The 22,070-nt window shown below is 44.4% G+C and overlaps 1 protein-coding gene across 3 annotated transcripts in view; it reads right to left on the minus strand.

Annotated features, from left to right (window-relative positions):
* Positions 1–22,070, minus strand: part of LOC121542542 (cadherin-like and PC-esterase domain-containing protein 1) — a 78,838-nt gene that overhangs the window by 55,031 nt on the left and 1,737 nt on the right. For 2 of the 3 annotated variants that reach the window (XM_041851934.2, XM_041851936.2), the window contains exon 2: positions 12,079–12,256. In XM_041851934.2, the coding sequence (XP_041707868.1) occupies positions 12,079–12,256 (178 nt within the window). Of the gene's footprint in view, positions 1–12,078; positions 12,257–20,868; positions 21,233–22,070 lie in introns of those variants that run through there. The other variant, XM_041851935.2, reaches the window with a different exon arrangement.

The following is a 22,070-nucleotide window of genomic DNA, read 5'->3' on the forward strand; positions in this document are numbered from 1 at the left end:
GCGAGAGAGAGAGAGAAACATCTGGTAGCGATTGCACAGCCAGTATTTGGAGAGGAGAGGAAACGTGGTGGTGTTTTGGTCTCAGTGTTCTGAAGCATTGAGAATAGGAGGAAGTGACTTAACAGCTATTATGGCAGCCTAGAGATGAATGGATAGCAAGAACTTTACCTTTGTGTGTGTGTCTGTGTTTCTGAGTGTGTGTGTGTGTGTGTGTGTGTGTGTGTGTGTGTGTGTGTGTGTGTGTGTGTGTGTGTGTGTGTGTGTGTGTGTGTGTGTGTGTGTGTGTGTGTATATGTACACTCCTCCCTCTGTGTCTGGATACAGAGATAGATTAAGTGTGTGTAGTGTTCTTTGTAACCTAATTATAATCATTGCTTTCAGGTCCTGCCACAGCTCCCATATCAGCCTGCCATCTGTCTGAGTTGACCCTGATACAGCCCAGAGCCCCAGACCATCAGAACAGCACACACACACACACGGCCTGGAATTTCGTGATTTTAGGGGCAAGGCCATTTGGCGTTCAAGAGGTGCCCAGTCTGCCAGGGCACCAAGGACATCTGCTAGGTCACCAAGGCCATTAACCAAAATGGCCATTAACCAAAATAGCCAATTAAATTAATTTGAAAACCGAAAAACTGTAGCTATTCTGTTAAGAAAAACACAAGTATATGTACATAAATAATTAGCCTACATGTCGAAGTGTAGGTGATAGCCTTTGGCTACAGCCGGTCATGTCCTGACCTATGCTGACATGAGGGAGGCGCCTGAAAATGTAACTAAACTTTAATGAGACTTTTAATTATATATACAGTACCAGTCAAAGTTTGGACACACCTACTCATTCAAGGGTTTTACTTTAACTATTTTCTACATTGTAGAATAATAGTGAAGACATCAAAACTATGAAATAACACATATGGAATCATGTAGTAACCAAAAAAGTGTTAAAACAAATCAAAATATATTTTATATTTCAGATTCTTCAAATAGCCACCCTTTGCCTTGATGACAGCTTTGCACACTCTTGGCATTCTCTCAACCAGCTTCACCTGGAATGCTTTTCCAACAGTCTTGAAGGAGTTCCCACATATGCTGAGCACTTAATGGCTGCTTTTCCTTCCCTCTGCGGTCCGACTCATCCCAAACCATCTCAATTGGGTTGAGGTCAGGGGATTGTGGAGGCCAGGTCATCTGATTCAGCACTCCATCACTCTCCTTCTTGATCAAATAGCCCTTACACAGCCTGGAGGTATGTTGGGTCATTGTCCTGTTGAAAAAGCCCAAACCAGATGGGATGGCGTATCGCTGTAGAATGCTGTGGTAGCCATGCTGGTTAAGTGTGCCTTGAATTCAAAATAAATCACAGATAGTGTCACCAGAAAAGCACCCCAACACCATAACACCTCCTCCTCCATGCTTTATGGTGGGAAATACACATCCGTTCACCCACACCGCGTCTCACAAAGACATGGCGGTTGGAACCAAAAATCTGCAATTTGGACTCCAGACCAAAGGACAAATTTCCACCGGTCTAATGTCCATTGCCCGTGTTTCCTGGCCCAAGCAAGTCTCTTCTTCTTATTGGTGTCCTTTAGTAGTGGTTTCTTTGCAGGAATTCAACTATGAAGGCCTGATTCACACAGTCCCCTCTGAACAGTTGATGTTGAGATGTGTCTGTTACTTGAACACTGTGAAGCATTTATTTGTGCTGCAATTTCTGAGGCTGGTAGCTCTAATGAACTTAACCTCTGCAGCAGAGGTAACTCTGGGTCTTCCATTCCTGTGGTGGTCCTCATGAGAGCCAGTTTCATCATAGCGCTTGATGGTTTTTGCGACTGCACTTGAAGAAATGTTAAAAGTGCTAGAAATGTTTCAGATTGCCTGACCTTCATGTCTTAAAGTAATGATGGCTGTCGTTTCTCTTTGCTTATTTGAGCTGTTCTTGCCATAATATGGACTTGGTCTTTACCAAATACGGCTATCTTCTGTATACCCCCCCTACTTTGTCACAACACAACTGATTGGCTCAAACGTATTAAGAAGGAAATAAATTCCACAAATTAACTTTTAAGAAGGCACACCTGTTAATTGAAATGCATTCCAGGTGACTACCTCATGAAGCTGGTTGAGTGAATGCCAAGAGTGCGCAAAGCTGTGATCAAGGCAAAGGGTGGATATTTTAAGAATTTAAAATGTTCAATATATTTTGATTTGTTTAACACTTTTTTGGTTACTACATGATTCCATATGTGTTATTTCATAGTTTTGATGTCTTCACTATTATTTTACAATGTAGAAAATAGTAGAAATAAAGAAAAACCCTTGAATTAGTAGGTGTGTCCAAACTTTTGACTGGTAGTATATACATATACAATTGAAGTCGGAAGTTTACATACACTTAGGTTGGAGTCATTAAAACTAGTTTTTCAACCACTCCACACATTTCTTGTTAACAAACTATAGTTTTGGCAAGTCGGTTAGGACATCTACTTTGTGCATGACACAAGTAATTTTTCAAACAATTGTTTACAGACAGATTATTTAACTTATAATTCACTGTATCACAATTCCAGTGGGTCAGAAGTTTACATAAACTAAGTTGACTGTGCCTTTAAACACCTTGGAAGATTCCAGAAAATGATGTCATAGCTTTAGAAGCTTCTGATAGGCTAATTGACATCATTTGAGTCAATTGGAGGTGTACCTGTGGATGTATTTCAAGCCCTACCTTCAAACTCAGTGCCTCTTTGCTTGACATCATAGGAAAATCAAAAGAAATCAGCCAAGAACTCAGAAAAAGAATTGTAGACCTCCACAAGTCTGGTTCATCCTTGGGAGCAATTTATAAACGCCTGAAGGTACCACGTTCATCTGTACAAACAATAGTACGCAAGTATAGACACCATGGGCCACGCAGCCGTCGTACCGCTCAGGAAGGAGACGCGTTCTGTCTTCTAGAGATTAACGTACTTTGGTGCGAAAAGTGCAAATCAATCCCAGAACAACAGCAAAGGACCTTGTGAAGATGCTGGAGGAAACAGGTACAAAAGTATCTATATCCACAGTAAAACGAGTTCTATATCGACATAATCTGAAAGGCCGCTCAGCAAGGAAGAAGCCACTGCTCCAAAACCGCCATGAAAAAGCCAGACTACGGTTTGCAACTGCACATGGGGACAAAGATCGTACCTTTTGGAGAAATGTCCTCTGGTCTGATGAAACAAAAATAGAACTGTTTAGCCATAATGACATTTACATTTACATTTACATTATTTAGCAGACGCTCTTATCCAGAGCGACTTACAGTTAGTGAATACATGTTTTATTTTTGTTTTTTTTTATGCTGGCCCCACGTGGGAAACGAACCCACAACCCTGGCGTTGTAAACGCCATGCTCTATCAACTGAGCTACATCCCTGCCGGCCATTCCCTCCCCTACCCTGGACGACGCTGGGCCAATTGTGCGCCGCCCATGAGTCTCCCGGTCACGGCCGGCTGCGACAGAGCCTGGATTCGAACCAGGATCTCTAGTGGCACAGTTAGCACTGCGATGCAGTGCCTTAGACCACTGCGCCACTCAGGAGTGCAAAGCTGCCATTGTTATGTTTGGAGGAAAAAGGGTAAGGCTTGCAAGCCGAAGAACCCCATCCCAACCGTGAAGCACAGGGGTGGCAGCATCATGCTGTGGGGGTGCTTTGCTGCAGGAGGGACTGGCGCACTTCACAAAATAGATGGCATCATGAGCAAGGAAAATGATGTTGATATATTGAAGCAACATCTCAAGACATCAGTCAGGAAGTTAAAACTTGGTCGCAAATGGGTCTTCCAAATGGACAATGACCTCAAGCATACTTCCAAAGATGTGGCAAAATGGCTTAAGGACAACAAAGTCAAGGCATTAGAGTGGCCATCACAAAGCCCTGATCTCAATCCTATAGAAAATGTGTGGGGCAGAACTGAAAAAGCGTGTGCGAGCAAGGAGGCCTACAAACCTGACTCAGTTACACCAGCTCTGTCAGGAGGAATGGGCCAAAATTCACCCAACTTATTGTGGGAAGCTTGTGGAAGGCTACCCGAAACGTTTGACCCAAGATAAACAATTTAAAGTCAATGCTACCAAATACTAATTGAGTGTATGTAAACTTCTGACCCACTGGGAATGTGATGAAATGAATAAAAGCTGAAATAAATCATTTTCTCTACTATTATTCTGACATTTCACATTCTTAAAATAAAGTGGTGATCCTAACTGACCTAAGACAGGGAATTTTTACTAGGATTAAATGTCAGGAATTGTGAAAAACTGAGTTGAAATGTATTTGGCTAAGGTGTATGTAATCTTCCGACTTCAACATACAGTGGGGAAAAAAAGTATTTAGTCAGCCACCAATTGTGCAAGTTCTCCCACTTAAAAAGATGAGAGAGGACTGTAATTTTCATCATAGGTACACGTCAACTATGACAGACAAAATGAGATTTTTTTTCTCCAGAAAATCACATTGTAGGATTTTTTATGAATTTATTTGCAAATTATGGTGGAAAATAAGTATTTGGTCAATAACAAAAGTTTCTCAATACTTTGTTATATACCCTTTGTTGGCAATGACACAGGTCAAACGTTTTCTGTAAGTCTTCACAAGGTTTTCATACACTGTTGCTGGTATTTTGGCCCATTCCTCCATGCAGATCTCCTCTAGAGCAGTGATGTTTTGGGGCTGTCGCTGGGCAACACAGACTTTCAACTCCCTCCAAAGATTTTCTATGGGGTTGAGATCTGGAGACTGGCTAGGCCACTCCAGGACCTTGAAATGCTTCTTACGAAGCCACTCCGTTTGGGATCATTGTCATGCTGAAAGACCCAGCCACGTTTCATCTTCAATGCCCTTGCTGATGGAAGGAGGTTTTCACTCAAAATCTCACGATACATGGCCCCATTCATTCTTTCCTTTACACGGATCAGTCGTCCTGGTCCCTTTGCAGAAAAACAGCCCCAAAGCATGATGTTTCCACCCCCATGCTTCACAGTAGGTATGGTGTTCTTTGGATGCAACTCAGCATTCTTTGTCCTCCAAACACGACGAGTTGAGTTTTTACCAAAAGTTCTATTTTGGTTTAATCTGACCATATGACACTCTCCCAATCCTCTTCTGGATCATCCAAATGCACTCTAGCAAACTTCAGACGCGCCTGGACATGTACTGGCTTAAGCAGGGGGACACGTCTGGCACTGCAGGATTTGAGTCCCTGGCGGCGTAGTGTGTTACTGATGGTAGGCTTTGTTACTTTGGTCCCAGCTCTCTGCAGGTCATTCACTAGGTCCCCCCGTGTGGTTCTGGGATTTTTGCTCACCGTTCTTGTGATCATTTTGACCCCACAGGGTGAGATCTTGCATGGAGCCCCAGATCGAGGGAGATTATCAGTGGTCTTGTATGTCTTCCATTTCCTAATAATTGCTCCCACAGTTGATTTCTTCAAACCAAGCTGCTTACCTATTGCAGATTCAGTCTTCCCAGCCTGGTGCAGGTCTACAATTTTGTTTCTGGTGTCCTTTGACAGCTCTTTGGTCTTGGCCATAGTGGAGTTTGGAGTGTGACTGTTTGAGGTTGTGGACAGGTGTCTTTTATACTGATAACAAGTTCAAACAGGTGCCATTAATATAGGTAACGAGTGGAGGACAGAGGAGCCTCTTAAAGAAGAAGTTACAGGTCTGTGAGAGCCAGAAATCTTGCTTGTTTGTAGGTGACCAAATACTTATTTTCCACCATAATTTGCAAATAAATTCATAAAAAATCCTACAATGTGATTTTCTGGATTTTTTTTTCTCAATTTGTCTGTCAGTTGACGTGTTTCTATGATGAAAATTACAGGCCTCTCTCATCTTATTAAGTGGGAGAATTTGCACAATTGGTGGCTGACCAAATACTTTTTTCCCCCACTGTGTATATATATATATATATATATATATATATATATATATATATATATATATACACATACATACACAGCTCTGGAAAAAATTAAGAGACCACTGCAAAAATATAAGTTTCAATGGTTTTACTATTTATAGGTATGTGTTTGGGTGAAATTATATTTTTGTTTTATTCCATGAACTACTGACAACATTTCTCCCAAATTCCCAAAAAAATATTGTCATTTAGAGCATTTATTTGCAGAAAATGACAACTGGTCAAAATAACAAAAAAGATGCAGTGTTGTCAGACCTCGAATATTGCAAAGAAAATAAGTTAATGTTCATTTTTAAACAACACAATAATACTGTTTTAAGTTAGGAAGAGTTCAGAAATCAATATTCTTAAATCACAGCTTTCATGCGTCTTGGCATGCTCTCCACCAGTCTTTCACATTGATGTTGGGTGACTTTATGCCACTCCTGGAGCAAAAATTCAAGCAGCTCGGCTTTGTTTGATTGCTTGTGACCATCCATCTTCCTCTTGGTCACATTCCAGAAGTTTTCAATGGGGTTCAGGTCTGGAGATTGGGCTGGCCATTACAGGGTCTTGATCTGGTGGTCCTCCATCCACACCTTGATTGACCTGGCTGTGTGGCATGGTGCATTGTCCTGCTGGAAAAACCGATCCTCAGAGTTGGGGAACAATGTCAGAGCAAAAGGAAGCAAGTTTTCTTCCAGGACAACCTTGTACGTGGCTTGATTCATGCGTCCTTCACAAAGACAAATCTGCCCGATTCCAGCCTTGCTGAAGCACCCCCAGATCATCACCGATCCTCCACAAAATGTCACAGTGGGTGCGAGACACTGTGGCTTGTAGGCTGCTCCAGGTCTCCGTCTAACCATTAGCTTACCAGGTGTTGGGCAAAGCTGAAAATTGGACTCATCAGAGAAGATGACCTTACTCCAGTCCTCTACGGTACAATCCTTATGGTATTTTGCAAACCTCAGCCTTGCTCTTCTTTGCTTCTCATTGATGATGGGCTTTTTTCTAGCTTTGCACAACTTCAGCCCTGCCCCTAGGAGCCTGTTTCGAACCGTCCTCACTGTGCACTTCACCCCAGCTGCCGTTTGCCATTCTTTTTGTAGGTTACTTGATGTCATCCTATGGTTGTTGAGTGACATTCGAATGAGTTGGCGGTCATCCTGGTCAGTAGAGTCTCGTTTTTGCCCTCTGCCGGTCTGTAGCTTTGTTGTCCCCAATGTCTGCTGCTTGACCTTGTTCTTATCCACTTGGCTCTGTCATATCCTCACATGGCCTCTCCTATCATTGCTACGCTGACGACACACAACTAATCTTCTCCTTTCCCCCTTCTGATAACCAGGTGGCGAATCGCATCTCTGCATGTCTGGCAGACATATCAGTATGGATGACGGATCACCACCTCAAGCTGAACCTCGGCAAGACGGAGCTGCTCTTCCTCCTGGGGAAGGACTGCCCGTTCCATGATCTCGCCATCACGGTTGACAACTCCGTTGTGTCCTCCTCCCAGAGTGCGAAGAGCCTTGGCGTGACCCTGGACAACACCCTGTCGTTCTCCGCTAACATCAAGGCGGTGACCCGATCCTGTAGGTTCATGCTCTACAACATTCGGAGAGTACGACCCTGCCTTACACAGGAAGCGGCACAAGTCCTAATCCAGGCACTTGTCATCTCCCGTCTGGATTACTGCAACTCGCTGTTGGCTGGGCTCCTGCCTGTGCCATTAAACCCCTACAACTCATCCAGAATGCCGCAGCCCGTCTGGTGTTCAACCTTCCCAAGTTCTCTCACGTCACCCCGCTCCTCCGCACACTCCACTGGCTTCCAGTTGAAGCTCGCATCTGCTACAAGACCATGGTGCTTGCCTACGGAGCTGTGAGGGGAACGGCACCTCCGTACCTTCAGGCTCTGGTCAGTCCCTACACCCAAACGAGGGCATTGCGTTCATCCACCTCTGGCCTGCTGGCTCCCCTACCTCTGCGGAAGCATAGTTCCCGCTCTGCCCAGTCAAAACTGTTCGCTGCTCTGGCACCCCAATGGTGGAACAAGCTCCCTCACGACGCCAGGACAGCGGAGTCACTCACCACCTTCCGGAGACATTTGAAACCCCACCTCTTTAAGAAATACCTGGGATAGGATAAAGTAATCCTTCTACCCCCCCTTTACTCCAACCCCCAAAACATTGTAAAGTGGTTATCCCACTGGCTATAAGGTGAATGCACCTATTTATAAGTCTGCTAAATGACGTAAATGTAAATGTAAATGTTATGAACTGCCGTCTTTGAAATGTTAAGGATGGAAGCAACCTGACGCTCACTGTATCCCTCTGCCAGTAAAGCCAGAATTGAACCCTTCTTTTCGTCACTCAAAACTTTCCTTTTCAACTCTTTTGGCATGGTCAATAGTTATTTTTTGATTAATATTACTTTTGCCATCCATTCTGGTCCTATTGCAAGAGGATAGTGATGACCACAGCAGAGCTGTATATATATGCCCAACGGCCACTTTGGCCGCAAGGGATACATTTTCATAGAGGGCATTACTGCCACACAAGAGGGGATCGACAGCCATGGCCGCCGATGCCGTCGGGGAATTCGAGCCCTGACGCACAAGCACGCACAGTCTGCTAGGAGACTGAAAAGGCCCTCAGGAAAACAACAACAATAGTAACAGTGAAAGCCAATCTTTGTCTCTCTGTTTGGGTTGGTTTGAGTAAACAGGAAATGATTGTCTCCCTCTAATCTGATGCATTCGAACCAATAAGAGACTAACACAATTAGGGCTCATCAAATTAAAGATCTGGACTCTTTCTTCCAGGAACCCTACCGTTTCATTCCAGTACGCTCCAGTTTTTAGGCCCTGATGTAGATCAGACAAATCCATTATAAAGGGAGACTGGGCTCGAATTTTCTCTCACACACTTAGGCTACCTTGGCAATGACACAGGCAGTGTCCCAATACTGTTAAATTGCCCCATTCCTTGTCTCCTCTTTCCATCATAAATACGCACAGGTGCAAGGACTGAATATTATGCTTTTATAGGACACTTTTAGGACACAGTCCTAAAGACATTTACCAGGCCCATGCTATTCAGTCTCTGGGCTGGTAAAGTCATTAAGGGTGTTGCTGTTTACCTAACGACCTGCTGGGTTCTTTGATCAGAGTGACCAGGGTCCCAATGTGGTCTACAGGCTGACCTGTCAATCATCACACTGATTGGGTGAGTGACAGCTGAGCGTTCTGACTCACAGAGCCTGACCCCTGGGATCTGCCTCTACTCTCCTCTTGATAGTAAATCACAGTAGACACACACAAACACGCACACACAGGGACACAACACACATACTTAGAGGTACATGCACACACACCTGTCTGCACACACACACAAATAATCATTGGGATGAGCCTTACTAGTAGAGCAGTGATTTATGACCCTGAATGACAAGGGTAGTTCAAACATCTGGTCTCCTATAAGTGTCCCTCTCTATCTCTCTCTCCCCCTCTGCCTTCCAGCTAACTATCCACATGAGACTTCTGTGCTGAGCTCCAAGGATTTTCCAGTAGCGTCCTTCACTGGGTCACTGGAATACCATTCTCCTTTTCCTAGTTTTTCCTACTCCTACACACACATACAGTGGGGAAAAAAAGTATTTAGTCAGCCACCAATTGTGCAAGTTCTCCCACTTAAAAAGATGGGAGAGGCCTGTAATTGTCATCATAGGTACATGTCAACTATGACAGACAAATTGAGAAAAAAAAATCCAGAAAATCACATTGTAGGATTTTTAATGAATTTATTTGCTAATTATGGTGGAAAATAAGTATTTGGTCACCTACAAATAAGCAAGATTTCTGGCTCTCACAGACCTGTAACTTCTTCTTTAAGAGGCTCCTCTGTCCTCCACTTGTTACCTGTATTAATGGCACCTGTTTGAAGTTGTTATCAGTATAAAAGACACCTGTCCACAACCTCAAACAGTCACACTCCAAACTCCACTATGGCCAAGACCAAAGAGCTGTCAAAGGACACAAGAAACAAAATTGTAGACCTGCACCAGGCTGGGAAGACTGAATCTGCAATAGGTAAGCAGCTTGGTTTGAATAAATCAACTGTGGGAGCAATTATTAGGAAATGGAAGACATACAAGACCACTGATAATCTCCCTCGATCTGGGGCTCCACGCAAGATCTCACCCCGTGGGGTCAAAATGATCACAAGAACGGTGAGCAAAAATCCCAGAACCACACGGGGGGACCTAGTGAATGACCTGCAGAGAGCTGTGACCAAAGTAACAAAGCCTACCATCAGTAACACACTACGCCGCCAGGGACTCAAATCCTGCAGTGCAAGACGTGTCCCCCCTGCTTAAGCCAGTACATGTCCAGGCCCGTCTGAAGTTTGCTAGAGTGCATTTGGATGATCCAGAAGAGGATTGGGAGAATGTCATATGGTCAGATGAAACCAAAATATAACTTTTTTGGTAAAAACTCAACTCGTCGTGTTTGGAGGACAAAGAATGCTGAGTTGCATCCAAAGAACACCATACCTACTGTGAAGCATGGGGGCGGAAACATCATGCTTTGGGGCTGTTTTTCTGCAAAGGGACCAGGACGACTGATCCGTGTAAAGGAAAGAATGAATGGGGCCATGTATCGTGAGATTTTGAGTGAAAACCTCCTTCCATCAGCAAGGGCATTGAAGATGAAACGTGGCTGGGTCTTTCAGCATGACAATGATCCCAAACACACTGCCCGGGCAACGAAGGAGTGGCTTCGTAAGAAGCATTTCAAGGTCCTGGAGTGGCCTAGCCAGTCTCCAGATCTCAACCCCATAGAAAATCTTTGGAGGGAGTTGAAAGTCTGTGTTGCCCAGCGACAGCCACAAAACATCACTGCTCTAGAGGAGATCTGCATGGAGGAATGGGCCAAAATACCAGCAACAGTGTGTGAAAACCTTGTGAAGACTTACAGAAAACGTTTGACCTGTGTCATTGCCAACAAAGGGTATATAACAAAGTATTGAGAAACTTTTGTTATTGACCAAATACTTATTTTCCACCATAATTTGCAAATAAATTCATAAAAAATCCTACAATGTGATTTTCTGGAAATTTTTTTCTCATTTTGTCTGTCATAGTTGACGTGTACCTATGATGAAAATTACAGGCCTCTCTCACCTTTTTAAGTGGGAGAACTTGCACAATTGGTGGCTGACTAAATACTTTTTTCCCCCACTGTACATCCCGGCCAGACAGAGGGAGAGATTACAGAAAAAGTCATGATGGTGTGTACAGTTAAGTCGAAGGCGGTGTGGGGAGAAGGGGGGTATAGTGAGCCCTGAAAACAACTCCACCCTCCAGGACAGTAAACCCAGCAGGGGGTGCAGACCAGGCCCTACAGACCAGGCTCTATAGCTGTTAACCCTTTAACCCCTTCCCACCCACTGGCCTGGCCAGAGCAGCAGGCCTCTCTCACACACACACACACACACACACACACCTCTGTTAACCCTGCTCTAATGCCTGTGTCTGCACGTCATCAGTGACCGGAATACGGCCACGTGTGTGTGTATGTGTGTGTGTGCGCGCAAGTCACTTGCCTGGGGACAAATAGCTAGTGAATGAAGCCATTGTGTGTATACTTCCTTTCTCCTTACTTTACGAGCGGAAGCAAATGTACATGGAATAAGTGAATAATGGATTGTTTGTGTATGTGTGCAGGTAAAGACTGTACCGTATAGTATACTTATGTTATTTATCTATTTATCTATCAGCTTCTACCTCTCTGGGACCCTTTCCAGCCATTCCTTGCCTCCTCCCTCTCCACGATCCCTCCCTCCCGCTCTGCTTCTCTCCACCCTTCCTGCCTTCCCCACTCCTTCCGTCTTAACTGTAGAACCTGCTCACCTCTCTTTATCTTACCCTAATCTCTCCATCCTCCATCTCTCTTTATCCTTCTCCCTCACTTTCCTCCCTCCCCTCCCTCCTTTCTTCCACCTTCCCTCCCTGCACTCTCGCTCACTGCTGTCTTTTCTCAGTGCTAGCCGATGCTGTTGAAAAACCTTTCCCTTCACACTCCATCTCTCTATCCTTCACTCCATCCCTTCCTCCCCCTCCCTCCATCTCACCGTTGTCGTGTCTCAGGGCGGTGTTGGTCTCGGCGTATCGGGACAGGCTGACCTCGTAGCCTCGCTGCTCCAAGATCCGCTGGAACAGCTGGACCTCCGTATCCGCGGCTACGTGCTGACCCGTCAACACCACAGCCCGCGTGACCCGCCCAGCCCTGTTCTGATTGGACCCCTTGACCTGAGGAAGAGGGGGGAAGAGATGGATGTTCAATATCCACACATAGAGAGGTCACTCCAACCACCAACAGCATTGCTGTATATTTATATCCAATACAAACAAAGACCATACAGCGAGTCCATGATGCCAAGAGTGATCATTTCCTGGCAGTTCATATGGAACTTTTTCTAATTTCAATCCTATTTGAATTACCGGCACTTAAACAATGCCCCCATAAATGATTGAAAAGGGCATCAAAACAGTGAACAGAACAGCCCTAGAGCACTAGGGAGTAGAGCTCAAACCCTTAGCGAGCAAGCGAGAGAGAGAGAGAAACCAGTTGTGATAGGTTGGGCTGACAGAGACACATGAAAGCTCTGTAGCTGCTCAGCTCGCTCTGTTTACACAACTCTAGCTGGATAAGGATAGCAGCAGGATCAAACTGTCATGGCTGGGGCAGGGGTTAAGGTTGGGAGGGGAAGGGAGAAAAAGTGCATCTCCTTTGGTAAGGAGAGGGAGGGCAGTTTTCACTATATAATTTCTATATAAAGTAGAGGAACTTTTCTTTCAGAACTGTTGGCTCTCTCTCTCTCTCTCTCTCTCTCTCTCTCTCTCCCTCTCTCCTCTCTCTCTCTCTCTCTCTCTCTCTCTCCTCTCTCTCTCTCTCTCTCTCTCTCTCTCTCTCTCTCTCTCTCTCTCTCTCTCTCTCTCTCTCTCTCTCTGCGTGGCCTGTAAACATTTCCATCTGGGAGCTGCAGGCCACATCAGAGGGAACGTCACAAGACCCCCATAACTACAACCAGTCTCTCTCTCTCTCTCTCTCTCTCTCTCTCTCTCCCCTCCCATCCCCCTCCAACCAGCTCCACAGAATCCTTTCCTTCCCCAATACACCCACAGCCCCCTCCTCTCTCCCCCCTCCAATACACAAGCTCCCCCCTCCATCCTCTCTTCCCCTAGATACTAATCTCAAACATGCAATTACTCCACAGTGCTCATCCTGCCTGCCAATCCGCTATGGCCCAGTTCAGACACAAACATTATTATTTCATTAGGAGATTGCCCAAATTGGGAGCCTTGGCCTAGGCCTCTTTTTTTTCCCTCTTTAATTTTTCCTTTCTCTCCCTCGCTCCCTTTCTCCCTGAGTAATAACAAATACACTCCATCACCCCTTCCTCCTCCTCTCTTCTTCCTCCAGCAAGGAAGGAGAGAGTTTACAGTTGGCCCCATAACACAGAGTGAAATATTAGAATAAGATGACTTTAATAAGCAGGGAATCGAATCAAGGTGTTTATACAACAGAGGCAATACTCTGAGCAGTGCACCTTCAATATAATCTGCAGCCGAGAGGGAAACATATTAAAACACGCTCATAAACAGTTTATTTGGCAGAGTGAGGGAGAACCACTGCTGGGGAAATGATGTTTGTATTGATTATACTGTTTTGGTATACACAGCACACAGCCGTGAGCTCAGGTTTACCTAGGAAATTGCTTCCACTTTTTCATTTGATAACTGATTTGAAGAGCAAAGAAGTTTGTATCAATACTGCATAATGCCTCTTTGCACGTACTGAAATTATGTTGTATTAACAGTTTAGTTTAACAATGGTTAACAAACTATTTACTAATGGGTTATAATGAGTTTACAAGCAGCCCTTAAAATTAAGAGTTCTCCATCTGCCAGTGCTGACATCACCAAGGAGAAGAAAAACTGACCCCGCCCCTCATCCCCATGACGACCCTGTGACGGACAGTTGAGCCCCTCTAGCTGTCAGAGGGGCAGTAGGATTGAGTGTACAGTAGCTGGTATGTGTTCTGCTGATATTGAATCCCAGTATCCCACATTGAGTCATATATTAATAGACCTGCTATCTTTAACAGTCCTGGCTGACTGGAACTGACCTATGATCCTTCCCAACAGGTCACGCTCTCTGGACCTGCCACCCCATGGCAACCCCCTGGCCTTAGCCGCTGTAGCACCCCCTGAAATATCGGAATCAAACATGTTGGCCCCCGCTGCTATGCCCCTGGAAACCGCTCTGATGCTAGCAGACATATGGTTATGGTGAACATCTTCAACCTAAACCCTTGCTCCTGTCCAGATCATACACATACATATCGTATGTGAACACACTACCTAATCAATTGTGACACTACACTTGACCACAAACCACAAGACTTCAACATCATCCACATCCTCCCCCAAATTCATTACTCAGTACAGTTTATTGGCTTGAATATGATGTACAGCCAGGTTATGCCCCACATTCTCTGTCACCACTGCTGAAATATGAACGCAACATTAGAGTGTTGTGATGTCACAGCAGTGTTTTTGGAAGGTCACATGTGAACTGTGTGGTGCTCTGCTCTGGGTTGGTTTCCAGACCCAGTTCTCTGCAGTTTCTACAACACCACATTTTCAAGCAAAACAAGACACAGATGTATCATTTTAACCCCAACCTTCCACTACAAAAGTAACTACACTGACACTGTTAGTAAATTATGAGGAAAGACAGCTTTCAATAGACAGAGTACTACAATATTTATGAGTGACTCACATGAGCTCAGCAGCCCATACAAATCAAAGCGTTTCCATACAACTGTGAAAAGTCAACCCACATAAATCTCCCCTGGGTTCACTTCACATACCACATCCAGTGTGTCAGTCAGCCCTCTAAGGTGGGTCTGTTAACCGTGCGCTATAATGGCCATGTTTCCCTCCATCCGTGGAGAGACGGAGGAATGCAGAGGGTTAATGGGCCTTGCACTCGTTTAGAAGGAAAATGAATGTGTGAAAGTTTAGCTGTCTGGGGAGAGGGAGGCGAGAGAGGGAGAGAGAGAGGAAGAGAGGGGAAATCAGGGGACAGGAGGGCGAGCCAAAAGGAGAAAGGCCTGTTTGTGTGAGACTGCAGGGGAGTCTGGAGAGGCAGAGGCTGGCTCTATAAGCCCTCATTCTGGCCCAGTCTCTGCGTTAGTATTCATCTGGGACTGGAGGGCCTGTTTGATCATGCACTACCATGCTGCTTCTCTGCATGGTTACTGGTGAAGGATCTGCCAAGGAGGCTTTTCTTCTGTTCTCTACTGCTCTCTTTTATTCTCAGTCATTCTCTCCCTGCCTCCATTTCTCATCCCTCACTCTCTTCTTCCTCCACTCCCTCTGACCCTCTATCAAAATATCCATCTGAGCCCTTCATCGCCCCGTCTTTCTGGCTCTCTTTCCCACTCTCTCCTTCCATCCCTAACCTTCTCTCTCAGTGACAGGATGTGGCTTAGTCTTACCACTGGCTCCATGGGTAGAGTTCAGTATGTCTGAGAGGCCCAGCATTATAAATACTTCCATCTCAGCCATGCACACAGAGACAGACAGAGAAACAGATATACAGCCCACTGGCAATATATATACACACACCCCTTCCATGACTCATATCACCCAGTCCCATCCTAGGCCAAACACCTGCGAAATGCATATCCCCCTATCCCATAGAAGTCACATTCAGTACATTGAGTAAGACATCTTATTTTAAGTTGAGAGCAGTCAAAACAAAATCAGAAAGTCATCATTCAAACACAACAAACGCGCATTTTACATAGGCAAATATGTAGTTATTTTTAAATATAACAGAAAGCCTCATGCATAATGAATCAATTTACATATTTGAAATATGTATCCAGAGGCAACTTGAGCATACTTCTTTATAACCGCATAACCTTACAAACAATACCTCCTATGCTATACTCACAATTTAAATACCTACCCGACAAGGCATTAACCCATATCAAATATAAACATAGACCTACACATTAGCCGGCTCCTAAACATCCACTCCATAGAGTAGTGAAGCATGCAGGGATCAGACATTTACAATACAGACCTCAGACAAGAACTATGGGTACACATTGGGAACATACTGTACATGCTCTTAAAACTGCCCTCCCATACTGTAAAGTAACACACACACATCAGTCAGGCGGGGCGAGCTACCATCTGTCCGGGGGCTCTGTCTAAAATAATCTCCAGACTTCCAGCATTTGTCTCCATTCTTCCTCAGTACAGTAATATGGTGCAGGTGATTCCATCCTTCCGCAGTACAGTAATATGGTGCAGGTGTCTCCTAGCCTTCTATCAGTATCATCAACTGAAGAGTTCCCTTCATATGCTACCACTTCTATTGCTGCTAGCAGTCCATTCAATTTAGATAAGTGATCATTTAGAAAAGGTACCGGGCCTCCCGAGTGGCACAGTGGTTTAAGGCACTACATCGCATTGTTGCGGCGTCACTACAGCCTGGGGTTCAATCCCAGACTGTGTCACAACCGGCCATGCCCGGGAGTCCCATAGGGTGGCGCACAATTGGCCCAGCGTCGTCCGGGTTAGTGGAGGGTTTGGCCGAGGGGGCTTTACTTGGCGCCTGCAGGCTGACTTCAGCCTTCAGATGAACAGTGTTTCCTCCGACACATTGGTGCGGCTAGCTTCCGGGTTAAGCGGGCGGGTGTTAAGAAGCGCGGTTTGGCGGGTCATGCTTTGGAGGACCCATGACTTGACCTTCGCCTCTCCTGAGCCCGTTGGGGAGTTGCAGCGATGAGACAAAATCGTCATATCACGAAATTGGGGAGAAAAAGGGGGGTAAAATTACGAAAAAAAATAAGAAAAGGTACCCAGTAGAGGACTTATTAACAGTATTGGGACCCAGCCATTAGAGTACACCAGTGGATGCTCCTCAGGGGAGGACCATCCTCCTCAGTGAATTTCATAAAGAGAAAATTGTAAAACATTAAAAAAGTTATCCTTTTTAGATAAAACTATAATAAATATAATCACGTGTCACCAAATAATTTATTAAAACATACTATTTTGCAATGAAGGTCTACAGTAGCCTCAACAGCACTCTGTAGGGTAGCACCATGGTGTAGCCAGAGGACAGCTAGCTTCTGTGCTCCTCTGGGTACATTGACTTCAATACAAAACCTAGGAGGCTCATGGTTCTCACTCCCTTCCATAGACTTACACAGTAATTATGACAACTTCCGGAGGATGCCCTACATCCTATCAGAGCTCTTGCAGCATGAATTGACATGTTGTCCACCCAATCAAAGGATAAGAGAATGAATCTAGTACTGAAAGCATAAGCTACAGCTAGCTAGCACTGCAGTGCATAAAATGTGGTGAGTAGTTGACTCAAAGAGAGAGAGAAAGACAATAGTTGAACAGTTTGTAACAAATTAATTTCTTCCAAAATGAAGGAGAAGCAAGAGAGAAATAGAGAGAGATTGTCATTTTTCAGTTTCCCTTACTTACCTAGTACATGCAGCTAGCTAGTTTAGCCTACTCAAACACCCTGCTCAAACAGAGGGATGCTATGTTAGCTTGCTGGCTATGACTATCCAACGCTTTTGGTTTTACTAATTTATTGCCACCGGGGCCTGCTGGTGTAAGTGCTAAACTGCTTACTGACTGTACATTGTAACAGTACTGCATGATTGTAGCGGGTTTACTAACGCGTTAGTTCTATTAGCCATGTTGACTATGATGTTACTTTAGCTAATATGGTGACAACAATGTAGGCTGTGTGTAGCGGTTAATTGTATTTGTACAAGGCAGCAGCTACTCTTCCTGGGGTCCAGCAAAATTAAGGCAGTTATACCATTTTAAAAACATCACAATACATTCACAACTGATTTCACAACACATCAAGTGTGTGCCCTCAGGCCACTACTCTACTACCACATACGTCTCACAGTCCCCGCTGTTCCATAAGATGTATTTTTATCTGTTTTTTAAATGAGTTACTTGATGTAGAACTGTGTGCCTCCCATAGTCTGTTCTGGACATGGGGATTGTGAAGAGACCTCTGGTGGCATGTCTTGTGGGGTATGCATGGGTGTCCGAGCTGTGTGCCAGTAGTTCAAACAGACAGCTTGGTGCATTCAACATGTCAATACCGCTCACAAATACAAGTAGTGATTAAGTCAATCTCTCCTCCACTTTGAGCCAGGAGAGATTGGCATGCATATTATTAATGTTAGCTCTCTGTGTACATCCAAGGGCCAGCCGTGCTGCCCTGTTCTGAGCCAATTGCAATTTTCCTAAGTCCGTCTTTGTGCCACCTGACCACACGACTGAACAGTAGTCCAGGTGCGACAAAACTAGGGCCTGTAGGACCTGCCTTGTGGATAGTGCTGTTAAGAAGGCAAAGAAGCGCTTTATTATGGACAGACTTCTCATTTTCGCTAGTGTTGTATCAATTTGTTTTGACCATGACAGTTTACAATCCAGGGTTACTCCAAGCAGTTTAGTCACCTCAACTTGCTCAATTTCCACATTATTCATTACAAGATTTAGTTGAGGTTTAGGGTTTAGTGACAAATTTGTCCCAAATACAATCGTTTTAGTTTTTGAAATATTTAGGACAAATGTATTCCTTCCCACCCATTCTGAAACTAACTGCAACTCTGTGTTAAGTTTTGCAGTCATTTCAGTTGCTGTAGTAGCTGACGTGTATAGTGTTGAGTCATCTGCATACATAGACACACTGGCTTTACTCAAAGCCAGTGGCATGTCGTTAGTAAAGATTGGAAAAAGTTAGGGGCCTAGACAGCTGCCCTGGGGAATTCCTAATTCTACCTGGATTATTTTGGAGAGGCTTCCATTAAAGAACACCCTCTGTGTTCATTAGACAGGTAACTCTTTATCCACAATATAGCAGGGGGTGTAAAGCCATAACACATACGTTATTCAGTAGCAGACTATGATCGATAATGTCAAAAGCCGCACTGAAGTCAACAAAACAGCCCCCACAAACGTTTTATCATCAATTTCTCTCAGCCAGTCATCAGTCATTTGTGCCAAATATGGCAAATATGAGTCGTCTGCTATTATCCTCAGTAATTTTCCATCGAAGTTGTCAGACCCTGGTGGCTTGTCATTGTTGATAGACAACAATGACAAGCCAGTAGTTGGCAATATCAGTGGGTTTTGTGATGAATGAGCCATCTGGTTCAATGAATGATGGTGCTGAGTTTGCCTTTTTGCCCCAAAATGTCATTTAAGGTGCTCCAAAGTTTTTACTATCATTCTTTATGTAATTTATCTTTATTTCATAGCATTAGTAAAGATGTGATCAATACATGTTGATGATTTCATTAATGTGCTGTTTGTAACTACCCTGGTAGGTTGACTGATAACCTGAACCAGGTTGCAGGCAATAGTTACGGTTTGAAGCTTTCTCTTGAGTGGGCAGCCTGATGAAAGCCAGTCAATATTTAAAATCACCCAGTAAATATACCTCTCTGTTGATATCACATACATTATCAAGCATTTCACACGTTATCCAGATACTGACTGTTAGCACTTTGTGGTCTATAGCAACTTCCCACCAGAATGGGCTTTAGCTGAGGCAGATTAATCTGAAGCCATATTACTTCAACAGTATTTAACATGAGATCCTCTCTAAGCTTTACAGGAATGTAGTTCTGAATATAAAACGGCAACACCTCCACCTTTGGTATTTCAGTATTTTCTGTAGATGTTATAACCATGTATTGCTATCACTATATCATCAAAGGTATTATCTAAGTGAGTTTGAAAGATTGTCAGAATACAAATGTCATTTGTACTAGCAAATTATTGATTTCATGAACCTTGTTTCTTAAGCTACATAATTTATGTTAACGTGGCTATTTTATGATATGGTTTGGCTTGGAAAGGTTTTTTTGCCTGGTCACATACAGCTGATGTGTTGTGCATTGAAGTCCACAAGCAAAGGGACAAGGTGAGAGGAGGAGAGTGCATAGAGTCGAGTAAGGAATACAACGTGGCTGCTATGAACGTGAACTGTGTTTATGCGTGATCAGGGGTGTATTCATTCCACCGATTCTGTTGAAAAATGTTTCTTAAACGGAAGCAAATGAAACAAAACGGGGATAAACATACCTGAATTTGTCCAATAGAAACTCTTGTTTGCAACTGTTGGACTAATGATTACATCCTATATCAGCTAGATGCAGGCAAGAGTGTGCAAGGCAGTATTGAATGTGTCACTGTCTGGCCATGTGTCACATCAAAATGTTCTCTTGACCTGTGTGCACCTACTTTGTAAACGTTCATTCATAGGCTAGGTTGTAGCAACCTCATGAGGGGTATAGGGAAAATGTTAGTATCATGTAGTAGCCTAAACCTATTGCTGTTACATTGAACTGGGTGAATGGAATATGAATGACAGTCATCCAATATGCTGTAATAGAAATAAGGCCATGCTCATGAAAATACAAAATTGTACTCCCTTATCTTAAACAGCACTGACTGCCACTGGAGTACACACATGGGCAGACATCCATCCCAGGACCCTAACTGACTCCCTGACCCTACTATCCCAGCGCCCTTACGGACTCCCTGACCCTACCATCCCAGCGCCCTAACTGACTCCCTGACCCTATCCGAGACCTTCTCAGAGCTTAGAAAGTCTAGTTAGTGCTAGTGGTCAAATGCTGGAACTGCCTCCCATACACACGTTCAGCCAATTAGTGTCAAAGCAGCAAACAAGCTTCCAGATCTTTCTGGCAGGGGTTCCACTCTGAAGACCACCAAACACGCTCCACACACATGCAGCGAGTTTGGACGCCGCTCTGATGGAGTACCTGTTCTATGGAATCACAGCATGTACATGTGTGCATGTGTGTGAGAGAGACTGTGTTCCATGGCTTTCTGATCCCTGGTCCAGCCTCCTGCCTCCTGCCTCCTGCCCTGGGACTGAATGGGGCTGTCAGGGTCTGGAAGAGACTCAAAGGGGATAAAGAGCTGGAGGATCACATTACGTAACTCTGATCTAATACTTCCTACTGACCTACTGCTGGAGCACTCACCCCGGGAAAGCCATCCACAGGTGCTAACTGCATACACACGCACATGGACACACACTCTCACACACGCATTGCAAACCTATAACACACACACACACACCCTTGCCAAAATGCCCCATCCCTAACAACTCTCCAGCAATTCCAATCACCATCCCGCCCCAGACAGATACAAATACTGAACACCCATACAGACAGTGTGAAGCTAGTCATTATTACATGCCACAGAGGGTAACAGGCACAAATACTACAGTGGCAGGGCTTTTGTAACGATGGCTCTAGACATGCCAACAAGCAAACCCACCCAATCACACTCAATGTCAACTATGACAGACTCCTTCGAGGATCATGAGAGGAGAGAAATAAGAGCAATGTAATGGCTCAGACTTCAACCTTCTGATTCACAATAAGTCCAACATTCAGAACTTTTAGGGTTGGGTTTCTAGAACTCAGAGTTGCACTCAACAGCTAAACTGAGGCAGCGTGTTGGTGGTGGATAATAAATGAGCTGTGACAGCTCGCTTTCTCCCTGTCAACCACATAGTCAACAAGGCCAACAGACTGCCTCTCCCGCTCTGTCTCCCTCTAGATCTCTCGCAACACTATCCCGCCTTCTCCCCCCCTCCCCCCTCCTTGTTGATTTATTCTCTCCCTTCCTCTCCATGGGGCCAAGACAACCTCTGAGAGAAGGAAAAGTATGGCCTAATAAAACAACTGTTCCAGGAACACATTCCAAATTTAACCCATAATGATAAAGGTTAGAAGTGGGTAAGTAGAGCTGATCTAGAATCAGTTGTTAGAGATAGATGGTAACCAGAGATTAAATTAATTAAAATACCCGGGAAATTGATATGCAACCTTGTTTTGAAAAGGTCCATACAGGTGTCAATCATCTGTGTGGAGAGAAGAGCCCGAATTAACTGAATCCATACCCGGGTACCTCTCGAGCACATGTCCAGCTGACCAATAAGCATTGAGCCTCG

Source organism: Coregonus clupeaformis, chromosome 28 (genome assembly GCF_020615455.1).
Source record: "Coregonus clupeaformis isolate EN_2021a chromosome 28, ASM2061545v1, whole genome shotgun sequence".
Lineage (NCBI taxonomy): Eukaryota > Metazoa > Chordata > Actinopteri > Salmoniformes > Salmonidae > Coregonus > Coregonus clupeaformis.